At 39.1% G+C, this 24,802-nt stretch overlaps 1 protein-coding gene across 3 annotated transcripts in view; it reads right to left on the reverse strand.

Annotated features, from left to right (window-relative positions):
- Positions 1-2,632: 2,632 nt before the first annotated feature.
- MED4 (mediator complex subunit 4) overlaps positions 2,633-24,802 on the reverse strand; it is a 153,638-nt gene continuing 131,468 nt past the window's right edge. For 2 of the 3 annotated variants that reach the window (XM_058437871.1, XM_032150854.2), the window contains 6 exons: positions 16,378-16,444; positions 12,300-12,470; positions 9,411-9,468; positions 7,683-7,769; positions 5,899-6,030; positions 2,633-3,366 (listed from right to left, as the gene is read on the reverse strand). In XM_058437871.1, the coding sequence (XP_058293854.1) occupies positions 3,194-3,366; positions 5,899-6,030; positions 7,683-7,769; positions 9,411-9,468; positions 12,300-12,470; positions 16,378-16,431 (675 nt within the window). In that variant the 5' untranslated portion in view covers positions 16,432-16,444 and the 3' untranslated portion in view covers positions 2,633-3,193. Of the gene's footprint in view, positions 3,367-5,898; positions 6,031-7,682; positions 7,770-9,410; positions 9,469-12,299; positions 12,471-16,377; positions 16,445-20,967; positions 21,328-24,802 lie in introns of those variants that run through there. The other variant, XM_032150853.2, reaches the window with a different exon arrangement.

Below are 24,802 nucleotides of genomic sequence, written 5' to 3' on the forward strand. Positions count from 1 at the left end.
TTGCTAGCACCAAGACCATTTCAAAAAGGCTGAATAACATCCCCAGAGTTAAAGGTTATACTTATCAGTAGGAAAGAAAAAACAGCCTACAGATTTCCTTAAAGGGGACACTAGAGAATCAAATACAAGACAGTAACTTCCTATGAACAAATTCAGAAATCTGCCTACAGAAGTGTGGCTTTGCAAATGTTTTTCTTCCTCTACCCTTTGTTTTTAGCCCCAAGGTGTTTCCCTTTACCACTTAAGAATAACTGCTGATGCAGCTGAGGGATGGATTTGTCCACTCGCAACCTCAGAATACTTAATTCTTAGACAGATCTCACTCCAGCTTCCCAAAGTGACAACTGCACAAAGTTATACCAAGATCAAAAACTGGTACTTGTGAGCCCAGCATGGTGGCCTGTAATCCCAGAACTTTGAGAGGCTGAGACAGGAGTATTGCCTGAGGCCATGAGTTCATGAACAGCCTGGGCAACAAAGTAAGACCTCATCTCTGGAAAAATAAACAAACAAACAAACAAAACGGGCACTTTTGGGCTAGATTTGTCCCACAGTTTATATAATCTAATTTTAAATGCCTGGGCATACACTAGTTTTGGCCAAAATTTCTACCACTCCCTGTTAAGTAATATCTAGCCACTCCTTACATTTGTGTTAGTGGCCTTGTCTCTGAAGATAAATTTGAGTTTATGACCTTTTATAGACAAATCATTTCCAGAGGCAGTTATTTTAAGGGCATCTACTGGGACACACACAAAAACCTTTAAAAAAAATTTTCAGGCCAGGCACGGTGGCTCACACCTGTAATCCCAATACTTTGGGAGGCCGAGGAGGGTGGATCACGAGGTTAGGAGATCGAGACCATCCTGGCTAACATGGTGAAACCGTCTCTACTAAAAATACAAAAAAATTAGCCAGGCGTGGTGGTGGGCACCTGTAGTCCCAGCTACTCGGGAGGCTAAGGCAGGAGAATGGCATGAACCCAGGAGGTGGAGCTTGCAGTGAGCCAAGATAGAGCCACTGCACTCCAGGCTGGGCGACAGAGCAAGACTCCATCTCAAAAAAAAAAAAAAAAAAATTCAGAAATATATAGACTTATGATATTGACTTAGTACTTTATATAGTTAAGTCTCATTCTTTCTGTAAAACTGATAGAATGTATATTTGTGTAATTTTCAGGGGAAAAGTTTGGATTATTTCTGATAGGCTGGATAATAACCCCCTTTCCCCAAAGATGTCTAAATCCCAATCTACAGAACCTATGAATGTTGTTTTGTTACATGGCAAGAAGAATTAAGGTTGCAAACAGAATAAAGGTTGCTAATCATCTCACTTTAAATAAGAAGATTATCCTGGGTTATCCAGTGGGCTCAGAATGATCACAGGATCCTTTAAATATGGGAGAGGTAGGCAGAAGAGCATCACAGTAATGCAGAATGAGAAACACTCACCAACCAGGGGCCTGGAGCAGGAGCAAGGGCGGCCTCCAAAACCCGGAAGTTGCAGAGAACAGATTCTCCCCTATGGCCTACAGGAAGGAATGCAGCCCTGCTCACACCTTGATTTTAGGTGAGACCCACTTCGCATTTGTGATGTACAAAACTAAGATAAATTTGTGTTGTTTTGAGCCAAGTTTATGGTAATTTGTTACGGCAGCAACTGAAAACTAATACGGTATTAAAGAATTTGAAAAACCCAATCCTTTTGAATCTATCCTAAAGATTTGGTGATAAAAACAGGCGGTTACATTATGGCACATACCACAGTAAAATTTTAGCCATTAAAGTAAATCTTTCAAGAATGTATCCACATGGATCAATATTCCTAGTATACGGACAAGGCAAGGTTAAAATTAGATATTGTGTTAGTCCATTCATAAAAATAGCCCTGGAGGGAAAGACATTCAAACATTGTATGTCCTTAATTCTAGATGGTGAAAATATAAGATTAATCTCCTATTTTCCAATTTTTCTAGAGATCAAAAATAATCAAAAGGAAAAAATGATGGAAAAATGGAATTCTCAGTTCATTTGAAGAATATAGATTAGCAATTAAAAAATACAGCAGTATCTCAGGAAATAAACATTATTCTCATTTTACAAAAGAGAGTGTATGTGAACTTTAAAAAAATCTACACTACAATATGAATTGATATTATCTCTGGGTAGAATGCTAACAATTTTATTTTCTTCTTTGTGCTTTACTGTATTCGCTAAATGTTTCACATTAAATGTTGTATTACCTTTGAAATCAGAAGATACATTGTCTAAAACTGATACCAAGAAATAGTTGTATAAGCATATTACCTAAACACAGAGGTTACCACCAGAAATTAAAAGTGGTTAAAAATGACTCCTGGGGAACTGTAAGAAGAGGAAGGTGAAGGGAAGAAATGGTTGCTTTCCATTCTTAATCTTTTCACACAATCTGTTCTTAAAATCAACAAGGCTGTGGCAAATTTTTTCAATTATTAAAAATATTATTTCTTCTAATAGGAATGTGAGCCTTTGAGAAACCTATTAGTTGTAATAGGTTTCAATTCAATTAGTCACTCAACTATTATAAAATGCAACTGGATTTACAGAAATAATTTCCTACCTACACTGACAGTATATTTAAACTAAAAAAAGCATACAATGTACAAACAAATTTATTTACAAAAATTACAATAATTACAAACTGTACAAATTGAGACAATTTCCCATTCCTCCAACAGAAGCCAAGAGCCTTTACTGTTAAATGGGAGTTTTTGTTACTTTTAAGTGACACACAAAAAGAAATATGATGCCTATTCAGTCATCCACTGCCAGTTTAAAAATGCTTTTCTAAATAATTCCAAGAAGGCTATTAGTGATATGTACGTGGATAATTTCCCTCAACTCTATTTCTAGAAGAGCTATGTACAAATCCAGCACAACTGGAACAGAACAGGGTAAGATAGCACATAGCAACTGCTTTTTCAACAGTAAATTTTGACTATTCCCCTAAATATCTACCTAGTGGCTTAAAACTAAAAACTATAATCTTTGGCTTTAAAAAGAAAGTTCATTTTGACTTTTAATGACTGCACAATTCTACCAAAGCCAGTGTTTACCCGGTTATTCTTTGTCACCTGTAGTTTACATTTCCCTGCTACTGTTAAAGAAACAGAATTCTACAGTATTCAATTCTGTATATTGTCTTTAACGGTTTTTCAATCAGACTCACTACTACTGCTTGAGGAGTCCGTTGACATAATCTCTACATCATCTTCATTTTCTTTATTATGCCCAGGAGGTTCCAACAAAAAGTCACTACTATGATTTGGTGGTAACATATTCATCGACATGTCATTTGACTGCCATGGATACTGTGGAGCAAGGACATCTGGAGAAAAAAAGAAGCATAGATAAGAACAGCTCTATTTGTAATTAATCTAGTTCTTATTTTCCCCTTTATGCAACAATTTGAAGTTTTTTTTTTTAATTTTAGTTTTTTCTCTTCTTTTATTGAGACAGGGTCTCATTCTGTCACCCAGGCTCGAGTGTAGTGGCATGAACACATCACTGCAGCCCTGACCTAGGCTCAAGCAATCCTCCTGCCTCAGCCTCCTGAGTAACTGGGTTACAGGTATGCACCACCACGCTTGAGTACTTTTTGAAGTTTTTGTAGAGATGAGGTCTCACTATGTTAACCAGGCTGGTCTCCAACTCCTGGGCTCAAGCTATCCTCCTACCTCAGCCTCCCAAAGTGTTAGGATTACAGGCATAAGCTATTGTGCCAATTTTTTTAAGACTAGGAAAAAAATACACATTTGTCCAAATTAATAAAAATCAAATTTATCAAGGAAAAGTGTGGTATTTTAGCAACTGGGGACTTTCTTTTTAAAAATCACACTACTCTGTAAGAAACTATTTAGTCAGCTGACATAATTCTTCTTTGGTAAGACATTTATAATTACAAATTTTTCCTGTATCTATGTATCTATTATATGCATATATAATACATACTTATGTATACTAGGTTATGTAGATTATTCTACATATTATAAACAAGTAATAGGTACTTCAGTATTATAATAGATTTGAATGATTTCTTGATAGAGGAACTGCTATTGTAAATGACTCTCATCAAAGAGGGTTTGATTAGCAATGTATGCATATGAAATACTTTACAAAAAAGTGCCCAAGTCACATTTAAAGTCTGTATTTCCGAAGCAAAGGGACAGAGCACATAAACAGGTAGAGTTCAAGACTCAAAGAAAGAAGGCAGATTTTTAAAGGGTTAAAAGAAAGAGTTATGGTATTAACTACGAAAGTATGCCAGTTAGCTTCAAATTTACCCTTCTCTCTGGCCCCTGCAACCATTTCTCCTTTGCCAGCTGCCACAATTAAGTTTTGTCAGTAGAGGGCACAGGTGGGACTCCACTGGCAAACAAGTTTCACTTCCTGGATCGGGTGGTTTTGTTTCCTTTACTGCTGTGATGCCTGGTTGGTGTGCAGGACATTAAGTGGTGTTCACCATAGCAACTTTCAGTGGCGTCTCTAAAGGTGGTTTCCTAGCAGGTTTCACCAGAATCCCAAAGGACAGCTTCCCAGCAAGCTGGAACCCCAGTGGGTAATTTCCTGCTTGCCAGCTCTGGCCTCTGACGCCTCATCTAACTTCTCTGCCATGGAGTGGGCCACAATTACACTACACCCTCTCCAATGACAGCACCATGATATGAGAGTATCGGCCTTGGGATGGGGCTGGGGAAGACTGTTTCTAGGTCCGTCCCTTCCTTGGTCCAAAACGTGGCAGTGACTCACTCCCCATATCTGTTTTTCCTGTACTTTTAAAACATGAGGAATATGAGGTGATATCCAAGGATATCACAGTTGAGTTCCCCCGATTGTACCTTAGGTAGCTAACAAAAATGATGCATATAAAGCATTATTAATGACACAGGGACAGCCTTATGATGTAACATTCAGCAAAAGATATACAGGGGAAAAAAGGAAACAGGCTAAAATATTTAAAGTGACTGCCTCAGAAAAGGTATTTTTTTTTCCTTTTTTAAATGCCTTTTTCTACTTCCCAAATGTTCTACCACATCAAAAGTCACCTACAAACTATAAAAGATGAGAAATAATATAAAATAAATATATATAAAAACAGCACAAACCTATGAAAAACTTGAGGAAAACTGAAGCTCAGAATGAACTGGGTCTCACAGAAATACTATTTTATAAAGTTATAAAAGTTTATAAAAAGCTATTGTTGTTCATTTTGTTAACTTGGGGGTTATTCAGGAGTTCGTTCACTTTATTCCGTAAACTCTCGTACTCTATTTACATAGCATGTTTCACAATTATAAAAAAGCTATGTTTAGAGCAATAATTTAAAAAGAGAGGCCAAATGCATGAGGAAGACAGTGTAATATTTACAAATAAGAGAAAGGTAGCTTGTTCTGATTTCATACCTCCCTCAAGGTGAATCTTTAGAGAGCAGAATAAACCAGCAAAGAATCCAGCTATTACAATGAACTGGGTCTGAGAGCCAGGCATACTGGCTCACACCTGTAATTCCAGTACTTTGGGAGGCTGAGGCAGGCAACTGCTTGGGGTCAGGAGTTCAAGACCAGCCTGGCCAACAGGCGAAACCCCATATCCACTAAAAATATAACAATTAGCCAGGCCTGGTGGCACACGCCTGTAATCCCAGCTACTCGGGAGGCTGAGGCACAAGAATCACTTGAAACCGGGAGCCGAGATTGCGCCAACGCGCTCCAGCCTGGGCGATACAACAAGACTGTCTCAAATTTACAAAAAAAAAAAATTGTGTCGGGAATCTCAAACTTGCTTTACCGCCAGATACTCCAACCTTGTCATCTCTGGAAAACCTTGATCGGTTTGAAAACACTCTTCGGCTTAACATTACCTGGCAATCTTCCTGCTGCGAGTGCATCTCCTGGTAAATGGCCATTCACGCCATTAGTGGAAGGATTGTTCATCTGACCCAGTAACCCACTTCTCATCTCTAAATCAGTTGGGTAGGGTCTCCGGGGGTCCCCTAAAACAATAAAGACTGCATTTAATTCAATCATATTTTAAAAAATAAATTTTAATATGTTCTTTGACATACTCATTTTCCTTGGTTCACGCTGAAAACTTCAGGCTACATTTTCAATTTTGAAATATAAAAGTCATCTGGCCGGGTGCGGTGGCTCACGCCTGTAATCCCAGCACTTTGTGAGGCTGAGATGGGCGGATCACCTGAAGTCAGGAGTTCAAGACCAGCCTGGCCAACATGATGAAACCCTGTCTCTACTAAAAATAAGAAAATTAGTCAGGCGTGGTGGCACGCACCTATAATCCCAGCTACTCGGGAGGCTGAGGCAGGAGAATCGCTTGAACCCGGGAGGCGGAGATTGCAGTGAGCTGAGATTGCGCCACTGCACTCCAGCCTGGGCCACAGAGCAAGACCCTGTCTCAAAAAAAAAAGAAAGAAAAAAAAGAAAAGAAAGAAATATAAAAGTCACCTTATAAATTGTTATTAATAGCATATTACTTTTTAAAATACACACATTTTAATTTCTTTTCTGAATCTTCCCAAGAATATACTATTTTCTTTACTTTAAAAAAATGAGATGTCATTTTTTAGTAAACATTCCAGATGACAACTTAAGAGAATTATAATAATCTCAATTATTCAAACTTAACTGTATTTTCTAGCAAGAAAATGACAATGATTGTGCTGCAAGGGAGAAAAAAATCATGACACTTATAAGACAGAAAGGACTGGAATGTTTAACAGAAGGACTGTCTCAATTTAAAATCTTTTTTTTAAAATTTTCCATCTTTTTGTTTTACTTTTTTTTTCCTCATGCCACCTTGTCTAAGATAAAACCTTTTTCTAACCAACCTCTTTGATCTTGTAATTCAGAAACTAATTCCTGTAAGTGGCGAAATAGCAGGAGCAGGTAATGTCCATCCCAAACATGAAAGCACAGTAAATAGCAGTATGTGGTTGACAAAAGACCAGATTTGGATTGACCTTTTGGGCACATCTCACCAACTGCAGATTACTTATCCCCAAAATTACAGTCACCCTTAGTGCTTTCAGCATGGTAACATAGCACCTTCAGAAGTTACTGAACTGGAAATAACTATTAATATTTCCCCTTCCTCCAATAAGGCTGCTACCTTACGTCTCCTGTTTTATGTTTCATCCACTGTCAATATAGTTGCAGCTTGATCCTCTCTTTTGCTGTCTAATTATCCCAGCTCTTTCCAACCCTGTGTGTTCACTGTTGGGTGCACAGTACTTTGTCTTTAGCATCTAAGAGAACTGGAATTGTCTTTCTCAGGGTGGAACCTTTGTGGAAATCCTAATGGCCCTAAGGAGTTTGCTTCTGGCCAGCCCTGATATAATGGTATATAAATCCAAAGCTTTAGAAACATCACATTATTATCTTGTACTTTAAAAAATTATCAATTTCAAAAGAGGAAAGAAACAAAGTCCCTAGCAACAATGGCTTCGTAGAAAACCGAATTTATAAAAACCATGGCCTATATCATTACCTATAAACCATTAAAGATGTGAAAATATGTGGCAGAGGTTTCTAAGGATAAATACATTTTAAATTAAATCTATGTCTGTACATAGTCACCTAAGAATCTTCAAAACCACATATATCTAGTATAAAAGACGAGTATGTTTACCTGGAACCCAGGTCAGTGGAGCACATACAGCATTACTGGCACTGATCCTATGTGCATACTTAATTATTTCTTCAGAGGAGATAGCACCTGAAAGAGTTAAGAGGACAGTATAACCTGTAGTCTAACAAACATACAAGTTTAGAAATGTATCTATAAGTTACACATCATATTTAATTTTAAATTATTTGAAAATAAAATAATCTCAGTCACCCGCCTTCCTTAACAATACCTACATATGTAGTATAAACTTAAATCTCCAAAAACAGGACACTAATCCAGAAAAATTAGTTGACATAAACAAATTTCGGAGATCAGCACGACAGCACTCAATAATCTCAATTATTAACTACCATTAAATACCATTACTCTTCTGAAAGCAATAGTGAGCACAAATAGAGAAAACAGTGTTTCATTTCTCAAAGACATTCAAGCTATGAAATCAGAGCAGACAGTTCACACCACTCTGTTTGATCAATATGCCCTAAGGCTCTTAAGTAGACCTAAATAGAAAGATGTCTACTATGTATTCATTAGGTAAAAAAAAAACTAAACTGCTGAATAATATGTATGGTATGACCCGATTGTTCAAAATATATGTACATATGTGTATTTGTATTTTTATTATATACATACTCACAGAGCTAGAAAAAAAAAATCTAGGACATATACCAAACATTAATAGTTACCTCTGAGAAGTGAGAACCACACACTTCATTTTACAAACTTTAGATACCGTTTCAACGTAACAAAGTGTATGTGTGCACAATTTTTGAAGATTAAAAACAGAATCAAACAACGGTCTAGAAGTCAACAGCCAGCCTCAGTCATTGCTCCTAGAGATTTGTTTCTTGCTACAGAAGCCTAACCTAACTCTCCAAAGAATATTAGCTATTTGGCTGGGCGCGGTGGCTCATGCCTGTAATCCCAGCACTTTGGGAGGCCGAGGTGGGCAGATCACAAGGTCAGGAGATCGAGACCATCCTGGCAAACACAGTGAAACCCCGTCTCTACTAAAAATACAAAAAATTAGCCGGGCGTGGTGGCGGGTGCCTACAGTCCCAGCTACTCAGGAGGCTAAGGCAGGAGAATGGCATGAACTCGGGAGGCGGAGCTTGCAGTGCGCCGAGATCACACCACTGCACTCCAGCCTGGGCAACAGAGCAAGACTCCCATCTCAAAAAAAAAAAAAAAAAAAAAAGAATATTAGCGATTTAACAGAAGCCTCTGAAAAAGGGACAGCAGGGCAGGAAGGCACATGGGCCTCTGCACCACCAAATGTGCTTATATGCCAAGGCTATAACTGGCTCTGACTTCATGTACATCTGGCTCTGACTTCATGATGTTTCAGTCCCAGCTCAGTTGTCCAATGGATGTCTTTTCACTCTCTCTGTCCTAGCCTTCAAGATTTGGTACAAATCCCACTTCTAACCCATACTTCTCTTTCCCTCTCCCACCAATTTTATAAACTCAACTGTTTTTACTGTACATTTGGGCACACAGCCATAAACTGCCTTGTAGTAATTGCTTTTTATAATCTGAAAAAGGATGTAATACTTCTACCTCCCTCACAACACCTAGCACAATGCTAGAACATAACACACTTTACCATAAAAATTTATTGAATCTTTTCAACAGCAGCAAATGATTATCAGTAATATCCTCTTGTACTGGTTTCTTGAAACCAGAATCTTAACTTTTCAGGTCATTCGGTCTTCCCATGATACTAACCTTTTCTTGCTTTTTCTATTGACTTGAGTTTCTCCTTTGCTTGGTAAACAGCTGTTGCCTAATTTAAACAACATTAAAAAAATGTGATTTATTCTTCAACTATATCAAACTTAGTTTTTGGCTTAATTCACAAGATCCTTTATCCTACAATAACAATCTTTGAAACTTGGAAATCCCAACAATTTATCTGTAATGTTCTGAAATACCACTTGACATTATTTATTTCAGTCATATTTAATGAAAGAAATATTATATTTATGAACTAATCTCCCATTCACAAATTAGTTGTAGAAACAAAACATAAATTGGATTGTCTTTTTCTTCAAGTCTTCTATCATCAACACACAGAAGACATCCAGACTATGCATGACCCCAAAAACATCCTATTCTTGCAACTAGTTCAAGAATAAAATACCTTTTTCCCCCTAGTTTGGAAGATACAACCTTGAATTCATATTCTTATTTGTTTATATATCACCTCAATGTTTAATGACTTTATCACAAAAACATTCCCTCCAAGCCCCCAGGTACACTAAAGGACAAAATGAAGTTAACCTAGTATTTGCATATCTTCGACTATGACGCAGTGGTTAAGAGTATGGAGTCAGGCCAGGCACATTGGCTCACACCTGTAACCCCAGTATTTTGGGAGGCCGAGGCAGTCAGATCATTTGAGATCAGGAGTCTGAGACCAGCCTCACCAACATGTTGTAAAAACCCATCTCTACTAAAAATACAAAAAATTTATATGGGCGTGGTGACACACGCCTATAATCTCAGCTACTTGGGAGGCTGAGGCAGGAGAATCGCTTGAACCTAGGAGGCAGAGGTTGCAGTGAGCCAAGATTGAGCCACTGCACTCTGGCCTGGGCAATAGAGCAAGACTCTGTCTCAAAAAAAAAAAAAAAAAAGAGTATGGAAGTCAGAGAGATCAAGGTTTAAATTCAATCTACTTTTTAGCCTCCATGGGCAAGTTAGTTATTAAAGTATTGGTTTCTTCCTCTAAATGATGACACTGACTTTATATAAACTGTTATGAAGATGGAAGTAATGCATATAAAATGCAAGGCACAGGGCCTGGTGCCTAAGTGCTCAATCAATGTTAGTTACTACTATTTAAGTCATGAAATTTAGTTTTATGGTCCTGTGTTCACTGTCTTTAATTATTTATAACACAAAGTGGGAAAATCAAACAAAGTGGATACAATTATATGAAAAATGCTTAAGTTTCAATAAACAGTAATTGAAAGTCTGTTAGTATCCTGCTAACTACAATAAGCTAAAAAACAAATACACCTGAGACTCAAAGGAAATAGACCAAACTATGATTAGTGGCATTCTTTCCACAGCTGAACTAAAGGCAGTTTTTTCCCTCTTCTTTCCATTTTTCTGTATTTTCTGAATTTTGTTTGATAAGCAAGTATTACATACATAAGGATTTTTATATCTATATTTACAGATTTTAATATATATAATATATATAAACATATAAATAATATATTTTGAGACAGAGTCTCCCTCTGTCACCCAGGCTGGAGTGCAGTGGCGCGATCCCAGTTCACTGCAACCTCTGCCTCCCGGGTTCAAGAGATTCTCCTGCCTCAGCCTCCCAAGTACCTGAGATTACAGGCATGAACCACCATGCCCAGCTAAGTTTTTTTGGATTTTTAGTAGAGATGGATTTCACCATGTTGACTAGGCTAGTCTTGAACTCCTGACCTCAGGTGATCTGCCCACTTTGGCCTCCCAAAGTGCTGGGATTACAAGTGTGAGCCACCATGCCTGGCTAATTTTTTTTTTTTTTTGAGAGTCTTGCACTGTTGCCTGGGCTGGAATGCAATGGCGCGATCTCAGCTCACTGCAACCTATGCCTCCCAGGTTCACGCAATTCTCCTGTCTCAGTCTCCTGAGTAGCTGGGATTACAGGCACACACCATCACATCTGGCTAATTTTTTGTATTTGTAATAGAGACAGGGTTTCACTATGTTGGCCAGACTGGTCTCGAACTGAGACTGGTCTCAATCACAGACTGACCTCGTGATTCGCCTGCCTTGGCCTCCCAAAGTGCTGGGATTACAGGCGTGAGCCACCACACCCGGCCTGATTTTAATATATTTTTAAAAACTATTTACTAGTGAGTTGTTTCCTTAGTAGGGGTATTAATTTACCCTGAACTGCCCAGGCTTCTAGTTACTGGAGCTCATTTCAACACATTTGTTAAGAGATTCATCAGTGGTAAGGATGCCAGCAATGTCTGGTCGACATGAGAATCAAGCTCAGCTATTTCTGCAATACTATCATGTTATATTAGTTAGTATTTAGTGAAGTAACTGGGCGAATAATAGCAAATAAATTGCCTCTTTGAAATAGTAGCCAAGAACAGCAGAGGGAAAACTAGGATCCTTGATATATGTCCAAATCCTACCTAGATGCGGATGAATGACTAAATTAATGTAAATTTTAATCAATTTATAAAATGTGTATATATTTTTACTGATTTCAAAAGATATAAAAAATGAAAAATTTCCCTGATTTTTATCCTAAGGATCAGAGACCAAAAAAAAAAGAGATTTAGACTACTGATAATTAAAATTTACATCAGACCAGGATAAAAGTAAAACTTTCCATTTCTATAATTCAATCCTGTAAAATCTTTAAGCAAATGAAAATGTGGCTCACAAGTAATGCAGACTATCTGAAAACAGTAAGTAAAAAAGAGAACGACAATAGCTTTTCATTTAATCACTGGCAATGGTTAGTGACAAGATATCACCTTTAGACTTGGAAAGTCTAGTTTTCTGCTCTTCAAAATCTTGATAACAGATTTTTCAGAAACAGACTAAACAACATCCTTTTTTAACCTTAAGAACCAACCTCTGTCAACTTACCAGTATTTGTTCTGCTTCCTTTAGCTGTTTTTGTAGTTGCTGAATATCACTGTCTCTCTTCTCTACTTCTTTTTCTAAAACTTGCATTTCATGATGAATTTTTCCCTGATTAAGTGCCAATTTCATTAGTTCTTGAAATTCCCCATCTCGGTGAATTAACAACTCCAGGACCTATCAGATAACAGTCAATTAAATCAGACAATAGACTACTGAAAGGCTGCATTCCAATGAAACGAAGAATCCATAACTGAATTGGCTAGGCTATAAATTTCAACACCTTCAAAATGTTATTCCTAATTCTTGTTAAGAATAAAAATAGCCTACCTATGATTATTTTGAGAAACATTATTATCAAACTTTTCTACTTTTTCAGCTATTCTTTCATACAAAACAAAATAAAAACTAGTCTTTCAGAACTAGCAATATGGCAACATGAGCAAGTTTAGTGATTTCCTAGGGAAGACACAATTTTAAAGTTTATCCTTATGGCTGGGCACAGTGACTCATGCCTGTAATCCCAGAACTTTGGGAGGCTGAGGCAGGCAGATCACTTGAGGTCAGGAGGTCGAGACTGGCCTGGCCAACATGGTGAAACCCCATCTCTACTAAAAATACAATAATTAGTTGGGTGTGGTGGCGCCTAAAATCCCAGTTACTCAGCAGGCTGAGGCAGGAGAATCGCGTGAACCTGGGAGGCGGAGGTTGCAGTGAGCCAAGATCACGCCACTGCACTCCAGCCTGGGTGATAGAGTAAGACTCTGTCTCAAAAAAAAAAAAAAAAAAAAAGTTTATCCTTAAAAATACAATATAGGCCAGGCACGGTGGCTCACGCCTGTAATCCTAGCACTTTGGGAGGCCGAGGCATGCGAATCACCAGAGGTCAAAAGTTCGAGACCAGCCTGACCAACATGAAGAAACCCCATCTCTACTAAAAATATAAAATTAGCTAGGTGTGGTGGTGCATGCCTACAATCCCAGGTACTCGGGAGGCTGAGGCAGGAGAATTGCTTGAACCCGGAGGCAGAGGCTGCAGTGAGCTGAGATCGCGCCATTGCACTCCAGACTGGGCAACAAGAGCGAAACTCCATCTCAAATATATATATGTATATATATGATGAAAGTTCTCCCAAAATTTGGTATTTGAGATGATTTTAGGTGGCACCAAGAACTTAAAAAAACTTTTACACTTACACATTTATGCTAATATATATTAGAAAAAACTGACACACTGAAACTCTGAGTTTATGCACAGTATTGTTTACGATGAAGATGATCTTAAAAATACAGTGATTTCAGCCAGGCGCAGTGGCTCATGTCTGTAATCCCAGCACTTTGGGAGGCCGAGGTAGGCGGATCACGAGGTCAGGAGTTTGAGACCAGCCTGACCAACATGGTGAAACCTCGTCTCTACTAAAAATATAAAAATTAGCCGGGGGTGGTGGCACATGCCTGTAATCCCAGCTACTCAGGAGGCTGAGGCAGAAGAATCGCTTGAACCCAGGAGGCAGAGGTTGCTGTGAACCCAGATCACGCCACTGCACTCCAGCCTGGGTGACAGAGCGAGACTTCATCTCAGAAAAAAAAAAAAAAATACAGTGATTTCATAAAACAGTAAACAAACAAGTGGTATGCAAATATGGCAAAAACCATGAAGTATAAAACACACAAAATAGAAAGTCTGGGGGTTCATATCTCTAGTCCTCCATCTGCTAGCTGTGTGACACAGGGAAAGTTACCAGCCTCTCTGAGCCTGTGTTCTTAATAGGAAAAGGAATATAATATTAATAATAGCCATTACATGAAGCTATTGTGAGGATTCATGATATAATGCACTTCAAGTACATACAGGAAGAGTTCAGCAAAGGCTAGTTATTACGATCACCACCCCAGTACAGAATTAAGATGCAAGTCTAGTCTAAATATCCTTACTTTACTGTGCTAAGTAGAGAATACTACTTCAGAAAGAAAATAGCTATCAAAATTCAGAATCAATTTTAAAACTATTTTTAAAAATTTGTTGAAGACTAAAAAGTACAGGTATGCCTCTTCAAGTTCCTTTTGACATGAAGTTCCTCTCATTTTACAGGAATTCTAATACAATAGACAAAAGACTGAGCTACAAACTGCCAAATATTAAGAGTATTTTAAATAACAATAGAAAGCTTTTTCTGTAAAAAGTAAAGTATATTCTATGTATTTAATAGACTTCTAATCCTCATTCCTCCCACATCGTAGGAGAAAGCTAGGTTTCCATTTCTATAAAAGCTGTATTATTAAAGCTAGTACACAGTAGTTCCCTGACAACTTTCAAGAAGTTTACACAGGTTGAATTAATTTGTACACTACCCATGAGTAAAAAATATTCTCTTCAGATCTTATTGTTCAGTAGAAAAAAATTATTCAACTAAAGTCAGAAGACCTAGGTTCTGGTTCCACTCACCATTAACCTCTAGCTCATCCGTCCACCCTGGAGCTCAGTCTCACAGGAGGTTGAACTGAACATCGTTAAGATCCTTTCTAATTCTAAAATGCTATATAAAATTATAAATATCCAAATAAAATGGTGGCTAGAAAATTTTCCAATGGGCACATCCCTCTCTAATATTAACAGTTTCAATGAAAATTACATAGGAATCCACAGTACTAAGTACAAGATACAATTCACAAAATTGCTACTCTTTAAAAAGTACAAGAAAGGTCAGTGCTGATTATAGGTCTTATCGCCTTCTGAATAATCTGTGTGCCTGGCTCATAGCAAGCATTTAATAAGTGTCTATCAAATAAAGTCAAGCCTTGCATTTTAATTCTTGCACATTTTGTATAAACTCCTATTTAATCCCACGGGTATTAATAGAGTACCTGAGAGACTAGTAGTCTTCTACTAACATATTTATCTCTAGCCTCTTTCTTTTTTGAAAAAAACAAAACAAAAACCTTACTACCCCTAAGGTTAGCTGTTTTTCCTAGCTTGTGGCCTCATCTGGATCCCCTCCTCCCCTACTGAGGCTCACTGACACTTTTCTATTCAGTCTGTCAGATTTCCCTGCCCTCAAAACATAAAATAGAACTAAGATAATGACGCAGACAAAAGATGTATTACTGTCTCCTCTTCTCCTTTACATCTTCTTTAGAAAGGTTAATCCTCTCCATTCATTTTCTCTTAAACATTTTTTTTTGGCCAGCTATGGTGGCTCATGCCTGTAGTCCTAGCACTTTGGTAGGCCAAGGTGGGGAGGATCCCTTGAGGGCAGGAGTTCAAGACAGTTCAAGACTGGCCTGGGCAACACAGTGAGACCATGTCTCTACCAAAAAAAAAATTTCTTTTAAATTAGTAAGGCATTATAGTGCATGCCTATAGTCCCAGATACCGGTGAGGATAAGTGGGAGTTCGCTTGAGTCCAGTAGGTTGAGGCTGCAGTGAGCAGTCATCATGCCACTGCACTCTAGCCTGGGCTACAGAGCGAGAATCTGTCTCAAAAAAGAAAAAATTAATTGTGCCAAAAACATAATATAAAATTTATCTTCTTACCTCTAAAAAATTTCTGAATCAGGAAAAAAAGTCTGTTCACCCACCATGGAAAATTAGAAAGCACAGAAAACTGAGCAAATAAAAACTGCCCATACTTTCACACCTATAAGGCAATGTCTAATATGAGTTGTATGCTCTTTTACTTCCCCTCATGTTCAAGTTGCATTAGGGAACTATACTTACAATACAGGGTTAAGTTTTTGAGCATTAACTTTTGATTCTAAATATTGTTGTAATCTCCATACAACAAGCCTTTCTTGGTTAATTCAAAGGACAAAAATAAACATGTAAGTGTAACTAGAATTGTAAGAAAAAATAATAAAATACTGCTAAACCCTTAGGCAACTATTCTTCTTAAGCACACTGTTATCTTAAGTAAATGATACAAAGAAAATACCAATTTTAAAGTTTCAATTAATAACTTAAAAGGATCCAATATTCCTGTTCCCACACAAAGTAAATATAAATAGGAAACTTGCAGAAATCAAGTTTGTTTCTTTTAATTAAAAAACAAAGAGAAATTAATTAATTTAAAAAGAAGCCACTTACCTGGTTTTCCTCTCCAGCCTGTAACAACTTCTGGTTTCTTGAAATTGCCAGCATTTCTATAAGTTCCCTAAAAAAAAAACCAACAACAACAAAAACCCTTTCACAGCATGCTGAACATCTAGGGCTACTCCCTACAGTCCACTATGACTGTGAACTGCAACTCACCAAGACTCGCTTGTGCTGGTTACCAAACTTATTTATAAAAGTTCTACTTAATACTATCATTATATAAATAGCTATTACCTAAATGCCAATGAAATACGATTGTGAATAGAAAGAGTTCTTTCTATAAAAACCTAAGCCTAATGCTTGGAAAGACTCCACAGAGACTTGCAAAGGACAGCTATAAAGAAAGGACCAGGGAAAAGTCACAAAAACTAAGGGTCTGCCCTAAGACTGCTTGATAACAGGATAAGTTCTCATTTTGATTTGATCTAGATGAGACAATGCATTATGAGCGATTTATGCAAGAAAAACTCATACATTAGGGGTGTACAGGCCAAATCCAGCACATCTGCAGTTTTTGTAAATAACATTTTCCTAAGACAGTCTGCCCATTAATATACAAATTGTCTATGGCAGTGTTCCCAATACAGAAGCAGAGTTGAGCTGTTACAGCAGAGACTATATGGCCCATAAATCCGAAAGTATTTATTATCTGGCCTTCGCAGAAAAAGTTTTCTGACTCCTGCCTTACATAACATGATTAGTGAATGAACATATGTTTATATATTTTAAGGTAAAATAAAACAAGGGATGCACGGACCATTTTTTAATGATTCTCCACTTTATTTGAATTTTTTAAATTAAACATCTATCAACTAAGAGTGATCCTTACACATAATAAAATGATATCCTTTTAGAATGCTCATTTAATAAATGTGACAATTTCCCTATATGAAAATTAGTATCTGATGAGGAAAACAAGATTGGGAAAAATGTACAGCAGGTAATGTTTATATATTAGTTTCAAACTTGTTAATAGATGGGACTTTTGAGAAATTATGCAGAAGGGGCAGCTTCACAACCAGCTACCTGACACTGCTCTGATCAGACTGAGTGCTTGTACTTTCTCACTGGCTACCAGGCTATTTTTACCTTCAAATTTCCACCTTCCTTCCAACTAGCCTCATATCATTTTTCTGGATCATGTCAACTAGACCCAACCCTTCCTACTACTACTTCCCCATACCATTATTTATGAATTAATCAATGAATGAAAAAAGTAGATATAAGAATGCAAAGTCTTCATTTATTCACTAATTTGTCAAATATTTATTGAGTGCCTATTATGTGCCAGGCACTTTCTAGATACTTGGGGTATCAAAGTCAACAATGGCACTTAAATTCTAATACAAGAGACAAGAAGAACTAAGAGAAGAAATAAAACTAGAGTGATAAGGGTTGAGAAGGAAATAAAGCAATGTTTTATTAGAGATTATTGGGGGAGTGGGTTGGCTACTTCAATAGGGTGGTCAGAGAAGGTCTTCCTAAGGGCACAGCTTTGACATAAGACACGGATTAAATGAGAGAAGTCAGCCAAGATGTCTGGAAGGAAAGAGCGCAGTAGAAGACACAGATAGTTCAGTGCCCCAAAGATGGATCTGAGGAGGTGTAGCCAGGGCCTGGTACAATGGGGAGAGGAAAGCAAAGTGAGGATGTAGCAGCCAGGTGGCTAGGGGTGAGATTACGTAGGGCCTTATAGTTATGGTAAAGATTAGTGTTTCATTCTTTTTTTATTTTTTATTTTTTCAGATGGAGTTTTGCTCTTGTTGCCCATGCTGGAGTGCAATGGCACGATCTTGGCTCACTGCAACCTCCACCTCCCGGGTTCAAGCGATTCTCCTGCCTCCGCCTCCCTAGCAGCTGGGATTACAGGCATGTGCCACCACGCCCGGCTAATTTTGTATTTTTTTTTAGTACAGATGGGGTTTCTCCGTGTTGGTCAGGCTGGTCTCGAACTCCCCACCTCAGGTGATCTGCCGGCCTCGGCCTCCCAAAATGCTGGGATTACAGGCATGAGCCACTGCGCCCGGCCTAGTGTTTAATTCTAAATGCAATGAGAAGGCATTGGATTATTTTAAACAGGGAAATGGCATGACCTGATTTATACTTTTAAAAACTGCTGAGCGATTTGGTAAATAGACTGTAAGAGGGCTAGAACAGGAAGTAGGTTAGGTGGTTTTTGTAGTGTTCCAGGCAAAAAATGACACTGGTTTTGACTAGGTCATAGCCTCCAGGACTTAGTAATGGTGATGGGAGAAACGTGGACAGATTTCAGATCTCTTTTGGAGGTAGAGCTAACAGGACTTGCTGATGGATCAACAGTGTATGAAAACAGCACGTTAAGTAAACTCTTTAGTGTACACCACAAGTGAGACATAGATGGTTGAGAACCTCCGGTCTAAGTAAAAGCTGGTTTCAGGTGGGGCAGGGGTGATGCTGACTGGAGTGGGGCTATGGTAGGAGATGTGGGATAAGCCTTCCTCTGTTCTTGCAAACCTGGGAGTGTGGGTCCACAGAAGGCTTTACAAGGCTTGCCTTAGGCACAGGAGCAGAGGGGAGGTAGAAGTCTCTAAGACTTAGTCATGTTCTGTAACAGTCCAGGACAAAATAGAAACCTCTGTCCTCCCCAATTGTGAAAAAGAGGCCAAAGGAAGCCCCACACTCAAGAGCCCTGTCCTGCTAAAAAGAAGGTGCATTCCCGGCATACTGCATTAGAGTCCAGACACAATTCCCTATAGAAATAAAATTTCCATAGGGGTTAGAGCCTACATTATTAGTGGTAATACACTTTTCAGGTAAACAGAATTAACAGGCTGGTGTGGAAAACTCAAGACTCCTATCAACATGGTTCTGTGGAACAATGAGTTTTGAGTTACAAACGGGTTAAGAAAAATGTTTAGCCTACAACCTGTGTTTCAACTTTTTAAGACTATCTCCTTGCATTACATTTTACAAAGTAATAAATATCCTGAAAGGCTATATAATCAGGTTAATAGAAAAAAAAAGATCCTAAGTTATAAATCCACTATTTTTAAGGTCAAGAGGCTAAACCTAAAAATATGTAAGGTACATTCGTGAATTTTCTTCTCATTTTCATAAATGCAAGCCAAACACAAATTACATTCAGAGACTGACAAACTTCACAGATCACAGAATCAGTACACGTAACTATCTCTGACTGAACACATGAGACTTTTCTGGAAGCCAGTCACACCACCAGAGCAGCTTCATTCTGTGAAGAAGTTCCAATGATCCGCCCGCCTTGGCCTCCCAAAGTGCTGGGATTACAGGCGTAAGCCACCGCACCCGGCCCTAATACAGTTTATTTTAAACAGTGGATCAAACACATAAGCCATTTAATTTCTGGTGTCTAGGTGTTTTCGGGTTTTCTTCCATCATTAAATATTGTACTGACCTGGTAACTTGGTAGCAATACTATGGCAAGGACTAAATTTACACCAAAGATAAAGTGCTGATTATATCAGGTATATTTTAAAATACAACATATAAGATTTATTCTAAAGCTGTCAAAGAATGTTGGCTACAGAAAAAGTGACATTTGAGCTGGATTCTGAAGGATATATGAATCATTCACCAAATCGGGGGTAGACTGGGAATGGCACTGAAGACGTGGAAGTCTGACTAAAGAATTTGAACTTTGCCTCACTGGACAACGCAAACCTACCAATGAGGTAGGTTTTATATAATTTTTCTGCAGAAAAGTGATACAACATGCCTTTTAAAACTGGTATCGGCCAATATAAAGGGATAAAGTACAGAAGCATGAGGCAATTAAAACTGTTTAGGAGGCTACATTTAAGAAGTAGTTATGAACAGCGGGGGGTGGGTAGGAACGAGAGGGCAAATTTGAGCAACAGTTTAGGAGGTAGAACCAAGATAATTTACCATCCAAGTCAATGGAAGGGAGTCAAGGAAGGCTTCAACTTGAAAGACTTATCATGAAAGGTGACAGAAGATGAAGAATGACATCTAATTTCATCTGCTATCTCTGACACACAACCATTCTAAACAACTTGCAACTCCACCAAGCCAAGCTTTTTGGACTTGCTGTTCCATCTACCTGTGCTGCCTAGTGAGTTCGGCGAGCTCATGCTTCTCAAGCAGCCCTTTCTTCAGAGAGCCTGCCCTGACTACAACCAGGAAAGGTGCCTAGCTCCTGTGCTTCAGTACCCCGCAGCGCAGCCCTCTAATAAAAACAGGCCCCAAGCCAGTTTACACATCTGTCTCTCTCTCGACAGCTGGCATCCAGCCTACCCTTCACTACCGTCTCCCCAATGCTTAACACCTAAGGGGCGTTCCATAAATGTTAAGTGGCTGGCTGCGGACGAAGGGGCTCAGACAGCGCGAGTTCTTATCATTACTAAAATTCCCTCTAACGGGAAAAACCGCTGCCCAGAGTGCCAGAGGGCTGCGGACCCCACGTCCGTGACCCTCATGCACCCGAAACTCCCCAGCTGGCCCTCCCCGCCGAACCCCGAGAACGAGCACAAACGCAGAGCCGGCCGGCTCCGGGGTCAGTCCCCCGGCCCAGCTCCAGCCCGGCTCTCAGGCTCGCCGCATTACCTAGACAAGACCTCCAAATCCTCAAGCGCAGACAGCAGCCGCTCTCGTGTGCTGTTACCACTCGCCACTACCAAACCGCCTCCCAGCCGCTCCTTCTCCTTCTCACCACTCGAAGACGCAGCCATTCTCCCCACAGCCCTGCCGCCGGCGCACGCGCAGAGCGCGCTGACGCAGGTGCGTGGCGAGAAGGCGGGCTCGGAAGGCGGAAGAGTCACCCAGGAGAGGAACAAGAGGCCTGTCGAGAGCGCCCTCTTTGCGCCTGGAGGTGCACTGCGGGCACCGGCGCCATCTGCTGGGCCAGCGAGGGCTTTCTGGTCCAAACCCTGGGAGCGATAGCTGAACTGAGAACAAGGGGGGCAACGCAGTCTGATTCTCCCGGGCCTAATGTTTCTTTCTTTCTTTCTTTCTTTCTTTCTTTCTTTCTTTCTTTCTTTCTTTCTTTCTTTCTTTCTTTCTTTCTTTCTTTCTTTCTTTCTTTCTTTCTTTGGGTTCACGCCATTTTCCTGCCTCAGCCTCCCGCGTAGCTGGGACTACAGGCGCCCGCCACCACGCCCGGCTAATTTTTTGTATTTTTAGTAGACACGGGGTCTCACCATGTTAGCCAAGATGGTCTCGATCTCCTGACCTCGTGATCCGCCCGTCTCAGCCTCCCAAAGTGGTGGAATTACAGGCGTGAGCCACCGCGCCTGGCCCACCTTAACCATTTTTAAGTGGATAGTTCAGTGGCATTAAATACATTCATACTGTTGAGCAACTATCCTTCTCCAAAACCTTTTATCTTGCAAAACAAACTCTGTACTCACTAAATGCTAATTCCCTATCCCTCCTTTCTCCAGGCCCTGGCAACCACCATTCTACTTTCCATCTCTGTAAGTTTGGCTACTCTTGGTACCTCATATAAGCAGAATCATACAGTATTTGTCTTTTTTGTGTCTGGCTTATGTCACTCAGCATTATGTCCTCCAGGTTCATCTATGATGTAGCATGTGCTGGAATATCTTTCCTTTTTAAGACTAATATTCCGTTGTATGCATATGGCACCTTTTGATTATCCATTCATCTGACGATGGATAGTTAGGTTGCTTCCACATTTCTATAATCCATCTTTATAGCCATACATCTTCCAACAAATGTTTTGCTCATTTCTCAGGTTAATTATTGAACTGAAGGAATCAATACAGTACATAAGTAGTAGTTAATTAACATAGTTCAAGTCATTGATGTAGCACACATTCCAAACCAGAACTGGTTGTCAAAGGCAAAAATACGTCTTAGCCTACTTTTCCTAGGGGTAACAATGTAGTAGGGATCACTCTCTACCAGAAAAAACCAAAGTTACAAGCCTATTGGGAATGAGGATTCCATGTTGCTATTATAAAAGACGGTCTGGGACTGCCTCACTCCCATGAGGTAGTAGTACCTGTAGTCCTTTCATTTCAGGGTCTCATCCTCTACTCTTGTCTTTTTGGAGGTGCTAAACCTGACTCCTGGGCACCCAGAGTTGACAAGTCTTTCAGAAATTCATGTTAAGTAAATTCACTCATAGCAACTGCTGCGTAATCTAGAATGCTGATTTACTCACTTACGATGAAAAGTAATAGTGCCAAACATATCTTTTTCCCATAGACAAAACTATACGACAAGCCATATTATCACAGGATGTTGCTTGTTAAACTTGGATCAGAACAAACAAGGATAGATTAAAAATTAATGACACAATCATGAGGCTTTGTATCTCCACAGTGTAGGGATATTTGTGTTCAAGAGACTGGATTATTTGTGTTCATAGGTCAGTACCTTTTCCCCTAGACAGCGCAAGAGATCCTTGTCACCTTTTGTTTTTTGACCGTTCCCTGCATCTGCTGTTGGCTAACCCTTTTTTGTTAATGCAGTCAATTCTCAGGCAATGGGTTAAAGTAGATTGAAGCTTTGTTCATTACACTTGCATTCTAAATATGCCTCTCAGTACTCTAGTCAATCATTTCTTATGTTAGGTTTCCAGGGTGCCAAACTTCTGCCGTATGTGTTAGTTTTGTTTACTCAACTCTCACGGGTCATATTGAGCCATGACTCTGGTAGGAGGAGAGAGAACATTATATTAGTGTAAACATAAAAATTCTAGAAGGATTCTAATTAGTTAAAAATAACCAATTATAGTCCTACTTTGCAGACATTGAGGGTCAGTGTGTGGAGCGTATATGTATATTGTGAACTCCTGACCTCCTCAGATTTATTGCAAATTCATATGCATATTAAATAGTTTCTATAGACTGATAAGTAATAGCATCTTTCACAGATATACTGTCTTGCAAATTGTGCAAATCCAGGCGTGATAAACAAATATGAATTATTTTGTATAGTTTTACTAAATTCATGGTAATTTGGAGTTAGGTACATATTTTCTCAATATGTAGATTCAAAAAGGACACTACTTTCTCATGAAATTTTATTTATTTAACATGCTGGGTACTGTTCTAAGCACTTAAAAAATATTAACTTGTTTAATTTTCCTAACACTCCTATGAGGTAAGTACTGCTACTATCCCTGTGTTACAGATAATGAAACTGAGGGGCAGAGATGTTAAGACACATGCTGGAGTCATATAGTAAATGGCAAAGCTGGAATCTGAACCCGGAGTCTGGCTCCAGGGTCTGTGCTCTTTACCACTGGTTATCCCAACTCTCTGTAAAGAAAGAAGGATCTTCATGTATTAAAAGGACTGGGAACCTCTGACCTAAAATATGAGAGGACTTCAAAAAGTTCATGGAAAAGGGAATTAAAAGATAATAATTTAAAATATAAACTTTATTTCTCAACATAACCTCCATCGAGTTCAAGACACTTTTGTAAATGATGGTACCAGCCATTTAGTTCATCCCTAAAGAACTGAGGGTCCTCGGAATTTAACCAGGTCAATACTGTCTTTTTTACTTTTTTTTTTTGGCCACAGGGTCTCACTCTGTGTCACTCAGGCTGGAGGGCAGTGGTGCAACCATAGCTCACTGCAACCTTGACCTCCCAGGCTCAAGCAATCCTCCCAATACATTATTAACTGAAGAAAAATGAGTGCCCCTTACAGATTTTATTTATATATTTATTTTTGAGACAGAGTCTTGCTCTGTTGTCTTGCTCAAGCTGGAGTGTGGTGGCATGATCTTGGCTCACTGCAACCTCCATCTCCTGGGTTCAAGTGATTCTCCTGTCTCAGCTGGGATTACAGGCATGTGCCACCATGCCTGGCTAATTTTTGTATTTTTAGTAGAGATGGGGTTTTGCCATGATGGCCAGGCTGGTCTCAAACTCCCGACCTCAAGTGAACCACCTGCCTCAGCCTCCCAAAGTGCTGGGACTACAGGCATGAGACACTGAACCTGGCCCAGATTTTTTTAAGATTAGGAAACAAAAAGAAGTCAGATCAGGACTGTAAGGTGGATGTTCAATGATTTCCCATTGAAACACTTCCAAAATTGTCCTTGTTTGATGAGAGGAATGAGCAGGAGTATTGTTGTGGTGGAGAAGGCCTCTCTGGTGAAGCTTTCTCGGGTGTTTTTCTACTAAAGCTTTTGCTAACTTTCTCAAAACACTCTCATAATAAGCCATTGTTATCATTCTTTGGCTCTCCAGAAAGTCACCAAACAAAATGCCTTGAGCATCCCAAAAACTGTTGCCATGCTGTTTGATCTTGACTGGTCTGCTTTTGCTTTGACTGGACCACTTCCACCTCTTGGTAGCCATTGCTTTGATTTTGCTTTATCTTCAGGATTGTGCTGGTAAAGCCATTTTTCATCTCCTGTTACAGCTCTTCAAAGAATTGCCTCAGGATCTTGATCTCAC

The sequence above is a fragment of the Hylobates moloch genome, unplaced genomic scaffold (assembly GCF_009828535.3).
Source record: "Hylobates moloch isolate HMO894 unplaced genomic scaffold, HMol_V3 SCAFFOLD_4, whole genome shotgun sequence".
Taxonomy (NCBI): Eukaryota; Metazoa; Chordata; class Mammalia; order Primates; family Hylobatidae; genus Hylobates; species Hylobates moloch.